The sequence below is a fragment of the Nannospalax galili genome, unplaced genomic scaffold, assembly GCF_000622305.1.
Source record: "Nannospalax galili isolate Female #2095 unplaced genomic scaffold, S.galili_v1.0 scaffold1871, whole genome shotgun sequence".
NCBI lineage: Eukaryota > Metazoa > Chordata > Mammalia > Rodentia > Spalacidae > Nannospalax > Nannospalax galili.
Window position 1 is genome coordinate 733915 of NW_008330293.1, and position 10708 is coordinate 744622.

At 41.6% G+C, this 10708-nt stretch overlaps 1 protein-coding gene across 1 annotated transcript in view; it reads left to right on the plus strand.

Annotated features, from left to right (window-relative positions):
• Adam18 (ADAM metallopeptidase domain 18) overlaps positions 1 to 10708 on the plus strand; it is a 60684-nt gene that overhangs the window by 8941 nt on the left and 41035 nt on the right. Inside the window, exons 4-6 of the mRNA XM_008843400.1 lie at positions 1877 to 1955; positions 2409 to 2485; positions 5495 to 5663. Coding sequence (XP_008841622.1) covers positions 1877 to 1955; positions 2409 to 2485; positions 5495 to 5663 — 325 coding nt within the window. The remainder of the gene's footprint in view (positions 1 to 1876; positions 1956 to 2408; positions 2486 to 5494; positions 5664 to 10708) is intronic.

Sequence of the window (10708 nt, forward strand, 5' to 3'; positions counted from 1 at the left end):
AAAGTTTCTGTACGGTATTTAAATTCAGTAACAGTACGATATAAACTGTTCTACCAATCCACTTTTCAGTTTAGAATTAGTTAGGTCCTGTATATTAATACATCACTTTTATGATGAATTAATTGTATATGTGTTTTTAAAAACCTCACTGCATACATTTTATGTATAAATTCTCCCAAGTGCCCAATTCAGGATTTCAGCGTTGATGTGGCCATCAGCTCTAGCTCAGGTTTAGCGTTCCCTTCCTTCAGAGAGGGCTCACGTAATTTCAGTGGGTTTCCAATCCCACACACAGTTCAAGGCAACAGTCAGCAGACTTTTCTAGTATCTTCGTTTGCATTTGCTGAGTATTTCCTGAGAACTGTCCTGTCTCAGGTTTTAGAACATGGACTTATGACAACCGTTACATGTCTTCCTGTATCTCTGCAGTTGAATAAGCTTGAAGAAACACTCTTGCTTTGAGACTGCACTTAGTTAACTCAGATCTGCTAACCTTATGCTGGCCTTTCATTCCTCCCTCAATGCATTTCACTAAAAATGGTTAGAATTGTTGATAAGACTTATATTATATTCATATTATAATGGCATGGTTGTGTTTCTTCATTTTTCTCTATTAATTGGTACCATTTTGCATAACTGGTCAGTGTCTGTTTGCTGCACACAATTCTTTCTCTGTTGGCTCCCAAAATATCAGAGGCTCCTGGTCCTGGTCTGACTTCCAGCATTATCACTCCTGTCTGTCTGTCTTGCTTCTTTGCAGGTTCTTCTATGGGCTTTAGCGTACTTCCTGAACCCTGTTTTTAGTATGTATCCAGTCAGCTAGCTTTTTCATTCAGTCCTGTGGCTTTCCATGCGGTTTCCGTGGTTGCTCCCACATTTATATTCTTGCATCTCCCCATTGCAATAAACTCATACGCTGATGACTTACTTGGTAATAAAAATACAATTCAGTGGGATTCATGTATGTAATTTGCTCAAAGTGAAGCTCTGGGCTGCTTCTTACCCCTAAATTTCTCATAATGGTCTCAGTAAAAGATGAGTCTTCTCTTCCAGTTGTTCAAAAACCTATGTGTTTGCTCTTCACATATGTCCACAATGGGACGGCTACTACTGTTGCCCTCCTCATTCAAACTTCCTCATTCAAACCTCCAGCAGGGATGGCCTGGGAGATAGTTCCGGCCCTCTCCCTGGTCCCTCTGCTTCTGGTAACATGCAGCATATTCTCAACACAGCATTGAGTTTGGTTCTTTTAAAATGTGGGTCTGTTATGAGCAGTAGTTTGGCCCAGTGGTCTGAAATGTTGTTTGCTTCGGTTTTCATCAGCACCCAGTCACCAAAGTCTTCTACCATCTCATCACCTCACACACTATTCTTCCACAGCCCATCCCAGACGTGGAACCACAGCTGTTCTGTGTCTACGCAAACTTATCAAGATCCGTGCATGCGGTCGTGACTGCCCGAAAGTCCACACGGCTTGTTCTTTGTGTCTAGTCATCTGTCTGGAGAGCCTCACAGTGTCATTCTACAAACTCCTATGAACACCCCCACAATACTCAGGCCTCATTCACTGTTATATAGCATGCGAGTGATGTGTGTCTCTTACTGACCAGAGTCTTTGCCTATGTTCGTTGCTGCATTCCAGGATCCAGACAAGGCCTTCATGAGGTCGACAAAGTAGTACTTGCTGAGTGAAGACATAAATAGGCACAAATGACCATACCTGACAGTGCGGTTGAGTGCTGTAACAGTGTCAGCAATGACACCACACCAGAACTGCTGTAATTAAATCATGTCGCTGTATGAATTGATACATTTATCATTGATTTACTGATGTGTATATTCATATTAAATTATGACTTAAATTTTTTATTTTTAGCTCATTCTTATCCGAGAATTTTTTGATTTCTGTGTATAACGAAACTGGATCTTTGCATTCCGAATCTTCTTATTTTATGGTAAGAGTCAGGTGTCCTAGACATCTGTTATGTTTCTTTGTTGACATGGACATATAATACACTTAGAATTTTTTTTCCTTGTAGACATTTTGTTCTGGTTACTTGGTACTGAACCTAGGTCCTTGCACACACACTCTGCTACCGTACCATATCCCAAACAGACACTGTGTTGACAATCTAATTCCGACGTTTTGTTCTGTTAACTCTGAGCTGTTACATGAATGACTACTATACATGGAAATACCACATCAGAGACAGAACACAGAAGACCCACAGGTGCAAAGTGAAAAAAGTGTCAAAACTGTGTTTCCCGAGAATTTGCATGAATAGTGCTGTATAATTCCTGATCTTAATAGTGTCAAATATTTTCATCTCATAAGCCTTCTGAAATGTTTAACAATACACTCTTGGTTTCAGAAGAATTTGTATTTACCCGTGTGATCTGCTTTTCAGACGCATTGTCAGTACCGAGGACACATTGCAGAAATTCCAGATTCTGTTGTGACAGTCAGTGTCTGTTCGGGACTTAGGTAATAACGTCTTAGAGAATATTTATACACATGTAAAATAGGATTCACTTTAAAATGAATGTGTGGCAAGCAGACACAAACCAGGAAAAACTTGAAATTGAACTCTGAAAGATTTTTTTATGACAGCCTTTGAATGTTAATCCCTAAACATATTCCGGTTGAGGGCCTCCTCAACGGAGAGGTCTCCAGTATCCTGGGCAGGAAAGGATAATTTCAGAAAAGCAAATTTTAGAATGTCCCTTGTTCTAGTTTGTTTTTCCATTGCTGTGAGAAAACACTCTGACCAATGCCAACTTGGGGAGGAAAGGGTTTATTTATCTTACATCTCCCTGATCACAGTTCATCAGGGAGCCCAAGGTAGGAACTCATGGCAGGAACCTGGAGGCAGGAGCTGGAGCACAGGCCATGGAGAAGTTCTGCTTACTGGCTTGTTCTCCTGGCCCCAGCTCAGCCTGCTTATGCAATACAGGCCCACCTGCCCAGGGGTGGCACCACCCACAGTGGGCTGGGCCCTCCCACATCACTCAACAATCAAGAAGGTGCCCCATGGACATGGCCACAGTCCAGTCCAATGAAGGAAATTCCCCAATTGAGGCTCCCTCAACCCAGGTGTGTCAAGTCAACACTAACGCTATCCAGCACATTGTCTCTTTAAAGGCTATTGCTTCAATCTCTGCTGTTGTTGCAACTGTGGAAAATGACCTTAGCTGCTGTGAAAGGGGAGTCAGTCTCATCTAAGGGTGAGACTCTTGGTAGGTTAACCAGGCTCCAGTGTGGACCCACATGGATGAGGTATTGGAGAGACAAACCTTACTCCACAAGCCTAGATAGATAGTTAGGTAGGTAGGTAGATAGATAGTTAGATAGATAGATAGAGAGAGAGAGAGAGAGAGAGAGAGAGAGATTAGAGCACATGAATTGGGTGATTGTGTGGGGGCAGTAAAAGGGGCTTCAGATAGGGGAAGGGATCTAAATATGATCAAAATTGAAATTTGCATAAGTTCAATAAACTATAATAAAAAATAAGTTGGCTGTAGATGAGTGGGCTTATTTCTGGGTTCTCTGTCCTAGTCCACTGCTCTGTCTGTTTTACATCTACAACATGTCATTTTGTAGTATAGTTTGAAATACAAATATATATGCATGATTTTATACATTATATATATACACACACACACACACACACAAATGTTTTCTGACCCACATAGTAGTGTCATTCCTAACCTTAGGTGCCTTTTCTAGATGGCCCTAGTTACAGCCCTCAGTGCTGGTAAGAGATGTCACAGCTTTGTTGTCTAACGCTAGCTTGCTGTGCAGGGGAGTCATGTTGCCACATTCCACCCTGGGTGTAAGAGTTGTATGAATCTAGGACGCCAGTCTGCTGTTAGCAGTGAGGTGGTATGCGTGCATTCTCTGGCTCCCCTTGTGCCTGCTGGGTCTAGGTTTCTCCCGTGCTGGGGAGTCAAGCTCCAAGTTGCAGACTGGTTTGTGCTTTTCTCCGAGTGCTTTCCTGATTCAGTTTTTCCATTCACCTCTTTCTTGATTCCCAGAGCTCTTTCTCTTTCCTCTCATCAGAATGTGTTTCCCTTCCTGGCTCTTTCTGTTCCCTGAGACATAGAAGTATACTTCAGTTTTCTCTCCCTATCCCCGAGCCTCCAAACATCTTGAATTATAAAATCTCCTTTTTAAAAAGAGAGCAACTTTGTGGACAGTCAACAGCTACCTAATTGGAATAAAATTCTACTCAATGGGTGGGAAACTTATGTGTGGTACTGTAAATATAGCCAAATACACATGACTGGACATGTCATAGATCTTAGAGAAAATCCCAAGACTATCACAGCCCTAGACTAATGTAATTTCTTACTATGTATAAAATATGTATCCTTATATTTACAGACAAATATCCTAGCCACCACTCATCAAAGAAGCTTCTTTTGTACCGGAGACTGTTACCAAGTACCACAACTGGTCACACACAGATATTGTCTATGAATTGCCCAGGCCTAAGTGACACATCTACAATGCAGCTTCTACACCTAAGGCTCACAGAACATAGAACAGGGTAAAGAGATCACTAATGAATCTCTCAGTTCTCATTAATGATGCTCCCTCATGTAACAGAAGACCAGGAACACAAAAGGTCACAAATGGCCAAAGTATAGAGATTAAGAGTCTGTAGAATACTGTTTCTTAGACAGGACTCCTATATTAAACTTCACCCACCCAGGGCTCAGGGACCATTGCAGAAGAGGGGGAGGAAAGATTGCAAGAGCCAGGGAGGAGGTGCATGACCATATGGAAACAGAGTCCTACAAGCTTCTGGGACCCTGCTCATACGATTCTATGGCAATGGTGTCAGCATGCACAAGACCTATGCAAACTCAAGCAGACAAAAACCAAGAACTGGGGAAATGGACAGCAGACCCCAGTCTTAGTTGAAGAACTATTGGCAGCTGATATACTGCTGGGTGAAGATGAGCTGGTCTTCTTAAAGGGAGGGACTCTAGATAGGCTGACTAGACCTCAGTGGATGAACTTGCACTGAGGGTGTCTGGGAACACTAACTTGACACAATAGGCCTTAACACAAATGACAGATGTATGAATTCGAGGGGGAGGTTATGTGAGGGCACCAGTGGGGAAGGGGGTGTAAAGATGATTAAGACTGATTGAGCTGTTCTGTATGAAATACCAAAAAATTCAATTAAAAAATTTTTAAAAAAAAGTAAAAAGAGAGTAGAGCTGGATGTGATGCTGCCTGTAACTGCAGCACTTAGGAGACTGATGTGAGAGGATTGAAAATTCAAGGCCACCCTGAGCTACATTTAGAAAAAAGATACAAATTAAGGCAAATTATGGCGGCTGTTAGTGGTGGTGACAAGAAGAAAAAGAAAACAGGTGAAATCATTTGTCTCACTGTTGTTTTTTATGTCTCACAACATTTCAGATGGTAGCTTTCACAGGACCCTGAAGGATTTTGATAATCATTGCCTTTCTGAATATTCAGGGGGTTTCTGCAGTTTGAAAATATCAGCTATCGAATTGAACCATTGGAATCTTCAGCGAGATTTGAGCACATAGTTTATGAAGTGAAAAACGGCAATCCAACGTTAGCAGAAAATTACACCAGAATTTGGCTAAAGGACCAGGCGTATAAAGTTCATTTAAATGCTCAGGTAACTGTGGTGATTCTGATGCTATGGCATCCTAGGAAATGACGCACAGAATTTTAGTCCTGAAAGGAAGCTAGTCATCAGCTGCTGAGTAGAAATACTACATTTCACAGGGTTTTTCCTATCCCTTGACATAAAACATTCAACTTCCACATAGAATGCCTGGCAATTACCTAGTACTGTATTTCAAATTCATTGTTTCATTTAGAATTTGCAACATTTTTGTTGTCTGTACTTTTCAAACAAAGCACGTACCATTAGGCAAACACTTCTATAGTACTTTTGATGGTTAATCTCAATTGTCAGCTTGACACAGTCTCAAGGAGCACTGTCCAGATTAGGTCAGCATGTGGGCATGTCTCTTATCTTGAATAGTGGGGTCCTGCTCAGTCATTGTGGGGGGCACCGTTCTCTGGGCAGGAGATCTGTGTGAGAGCGGAGGAAGTGAGCTGAGCACTGGCATGCTTTCATGAAACTCCTGCTCTGGCCCGGGGATGTGATGTGACTGGTCGTTCAATCTCCTTCCACCTTGATTTCTCCACAGTGATGGAGCCGAATCAACCCTTACTCACTTAAATTGCTTCCTTCATGGTGTTTTATCACAGCCACAGAAAAATGGAATGAAGACATTACTCAACCCCCTTACTTTTCTGATAGAGCTGGTGTGAAATTCTTCAATGATATTTAAATTCACTGACGTCTGCCCTTCATGGTTGCTGATGAAAATATCAGCTAGTACTCTTATGTATATGATGAGTCAAGGCTCCCTGCATTTGTCTTACAACAACTAGTGTTGTGCCTGTGGTGGAGTTTTCTGTGTTTATCCTACTTTGACTTCATAGAGATTCTCAGATATGGAAATTAGGGTTTGCAAATCAAACTTGGGAAGCTTGGGGCCACTGGTTCGTTAAGTGTTTCTGCACCGACTCCTTCTGCTTTTCTGGTACCCTCATGGTGTGTGTGCGCTGACCTGGTGCGCAGGGTCTCCCGGGTGTCTCAAGCTCTTAATTTTTCTCATTTTTCACTCTTTCTGTTCCTCAGACTGTGTGATCTCAGTTGATAAGCAAGTTTGCTGGTCTTCCGTCTGCTTGTTCCTCCCTACTGAATATTTAATTTGTGACTGTATTCTTCGATTTTGAATTTTCTTTCTTTTGGGGCGTGTCCACCATGTCACTGATACTTTCTGTTTAAGGAACTATCATTACAATACTTTCCAGAAGCTGCTTTCTTTAGAAAATGGAAGCTGAGCACTCCAAATAATATAAAGTTGTGGTTCTCAAAGTCAGAGTCCCCCCCAGGGCCCCCTCAGGGCTTCCTTCTTGTTTATTGATTTTAATTGCTGTTTGTCGTGGATTTTACCTCTGACTTTCCCCAGCGGGTTCCCCAGTGTCTGTGTTCCTTGTGTGCAGGGACTCGGTATCTATCCTGTTGCCTTCTTTATGGGGCTCCAGGTGCTCAGTGGACAGGCCGCAGCACTCAGCCAGGCAGCACTTCAAACGTCACTGCACTTCAAGCTAGTGAAGAGTCTTAAGAGCAGCCAAAGGTGAAAGTTTGGGGCCTTTTTAGGTCTTTCCTTAGTAAGTTGAAGACTGTGGAGCAGGTGCTCAGCCCTGACCATCAGGGCGACGTTCTGGAGGCCCAGAAATCTGTCATAGACGTCCACGGACCCAGGAGGTTTTTTCCTTGTGCTCTTTTTGGTTATCACACGATTTGCTCCGTGGCTATTTCCATATCATTTACCACAATGACAGTTAAAAACATGACTGTCCTTTTCCAAATACATTGCTTTTAGCATTAAATGAAGTTGGATTCAAATCAAATACAGGCAAGCTTGAAGTGCATTTTCTAGGAAGCATGATGCGGTTAGATTGTGCCTGCTTTTCGGGTCTGAGGTTTGGAGAACACCCAGCACTGTGTTTTTGGTGTTTGCCAAACTGCCAGTATTCACAGCACTTAGTTTGCAAAGGGAAAAACCAGGCAAATTAAATCCCACAAAGATTGTTATTTTCACATGAATTATTTCTTTTTCTTGGGGGCAAAAAACCTCTCCAAATTGCTGAAGGCTTTGCTTAATTTCCAGAGGTCTGAAAAAGTTGCTTCTAGTAATTGTCAGTTTTCTTGGTTTATGTTGGAGAGTTTTTGGTTCTTCACCGCTTTTCACTGTTGTAAGCCCATTTTATTAATTTGATGATTAGGAAGGACAGAAAGACAGGGGGTCCTGGACAGGGCAAGGAGATGCAGCTCCTCAGCCCGGTGTCTAGTTGCAGCATCTCACCAGTTGGGAATCCGAAATTCAATCAATTAAAACAATTAAGTGCCTTTACTTACAGACTCTTCCTCTTTGCAGCTATGAACTGCAGTTTTCTAAGCTCCTCACCAGAAGCCCCATTTAAATGAAAGACACATGTTGAACTCCTGTGCAACCCTAGTTGCTCTTGACTTACTCTCATCATACTGTAATCCCATCCATGGCACCTCCAGAGTCACTCTAATCTCAATTATCAAACATTGGGAATGAAGGTAGAGGAGGGGAGGATCCCTTAGAAACCCAATGAACAAAGAGATTCCGAAAGCTCAGCTCTCTTACACAGCCCCCACTAGATACTGGAAGCGAGACTCTGTGAAGTCCAGACACCTTCTCTCCAGGGCACCTCGCCTTTCCCTCACCTCCCGCCTTTCTATTCTTTAATATATTTCAACTCTGCCTTCGGCTGGCTCACCCTGAGAATCTTTTCTGAGCCATAGCCAAGAATCGTAGGTCTGCCTGAGTCAAATTCCCTCAAAGATTGAGGGAACTCCTCAGGCTGCTGAGGCTGTGACTCCATCCCTACCACCACCAATGTGACGTGCATCTATAACTTTCAATATAACTGCTTTTCTGGTTCCCTTGTTTTTCCTACATTGACGGGCATCCTTGGTGGAAGCAGGCCTGCTTTGATGCTGACTTCTAAGTGTGTGTCTTCATATTCTGATAACAAGTTTTGCCTTAAGCTCTGTATTTCTCTTTACACTATTCACTTGTTTTGCACAACGGAGGTAGAAAACAAACCCACACAAGAGCACAGATGTAGAAATTTCAAAAAAAAATATTATCTAAAGTAACTGTACAATATATAAAAGGATTTCACACCACCCAGTGGTGTTTATTCATATTCAATAAGTGGAGGTTGGGTCTAATATTAAGCAACACCAGCAATTCACTGTATCAGTAGGATTCAAGTAGCATCTTGTTTATTGCATAGTAAAGGACAGAATAGAATCCCACACCCATTTGATACATACTCCCCATAACCGTGGAATAAATGGTACTTTTATAAATGCTATCCATAAAAACCTAATCAAATATAATACTTCATGACTAAAGATTGATTTCGTTAAAATTTGGCAAAAGGCAAGGAGTTCTTTTTAATGAAAGTGCCACATCAAAAAGTAATGTAAAATATTCTGCAGTGGCTGGAGAGATGGGTCAGTGGTTAAGAGAACTACTTGCTCTTCCAGAGGTCCAGAGTTCAATTCCCAGTACCCACTTCAAGTAGCTCACACCTGCCTGTAACTCTAGCGCTAGGGGATCTGACCCTCTTTTCTGGATTCTGAGGGTACCTACATGCACATGCACATGTACAGGCACACGCAGACACACACACACACACACACACACACAGAAGAGAGACATTCACATAAATATTGTTCTGAATTTGTTTTAAAACTCAGAAACTACACACACACACACACACACACACACACACACACACAGAAGAGAGACATTCACATAAATATTGTTCTGAATTTGTTTTAAAACTCAGAAACTACACACACACACACACACACACACACACACACAGAGAGAGAGAGAGAGAGAGAGAGAGAGAGAAAGAGATATAAATTCACATAAATAAATAAATAAATAAATAAATATTGTTCTGAATTTGTTTTAAAACTCAGAAACTACACACAGAGAGAGAGAGAGAGAGAGAGATGTACATTCACACAAATAAATAATAAATAACTAAAAATATTGTTCTTAATTTGTTTTAAAACTAGAAACTGAAGATAAATATGGTTTTATTTGGATGACAGAAGGAACACAAACCTGGTAGCAGAATCAGGCTAAAAAAATTCCTAAAAGCTTAAAACCATCCAGAAATATACATAAATCAATGGAATTCTATTTGTACTTTTGACTTTGTATCCCTAGATACACATTTAGCAAAATATTTAGAGTTAGAGGTAATTACAGTGTAAATATTTTTATGTCTACCAAAGTAATAAGTTCTATTTTTTCAGTCATTGGCTATCAGTATGAGGAATTATATAATTTGATTAATTTAGTGTCCTATTCCACTCCACAGTATTGTAGTTTGAGGGAAAAATTGGTCATTGTTAGGCAATACTGAAGCATATGTCTGAAAATTGTAATTAGAAACAAAACAGTCTGGGCTAGTGAGATGGCTCAGTGGGTTAGACAACCTGCCACACAAGTCTGACAATATGAATTAGATACCCTGGAACCCAGGATAGAAGGAAAGAACCACTTCCCAAGTGTTGTTCTCCGACCTCCACATGCACACCAGGGCACACATGCACCCAAACTCACACACACACACACACACACACACACACACACACACACACACACACACACACACATAAAACACACACACACACCTCTTATACACGCATACAATAATAAGTAAAAATTTAAACTTAAAAAATTTCAAAAAAAAAAAAAGCTTAAGAGATGTATTTCAGAAGTTTGAGAGAAGAGTTAAGAACATTTTCTTCCCTACAAAATAGCTATCTGCAAGTACTCAGGCAGAGATGGATGAGAGGCAGATGGATGGATGGGTGGGTGGATGGGTGGATGGGTGGATGTGTGGATGGATGGATGGGTGGATGGATGGATGGGTGGATGGATGGGTGGATGGACGGATGGATGGATGGGTGGATGGGTGGGTGGAAGGATGGATGGGTGGATGGGTGGATGGATGGATGGATGGATGGATGGATGGGTGGATGGATGGATGGGTGGCCCCGTGGCCTTGGTCAGT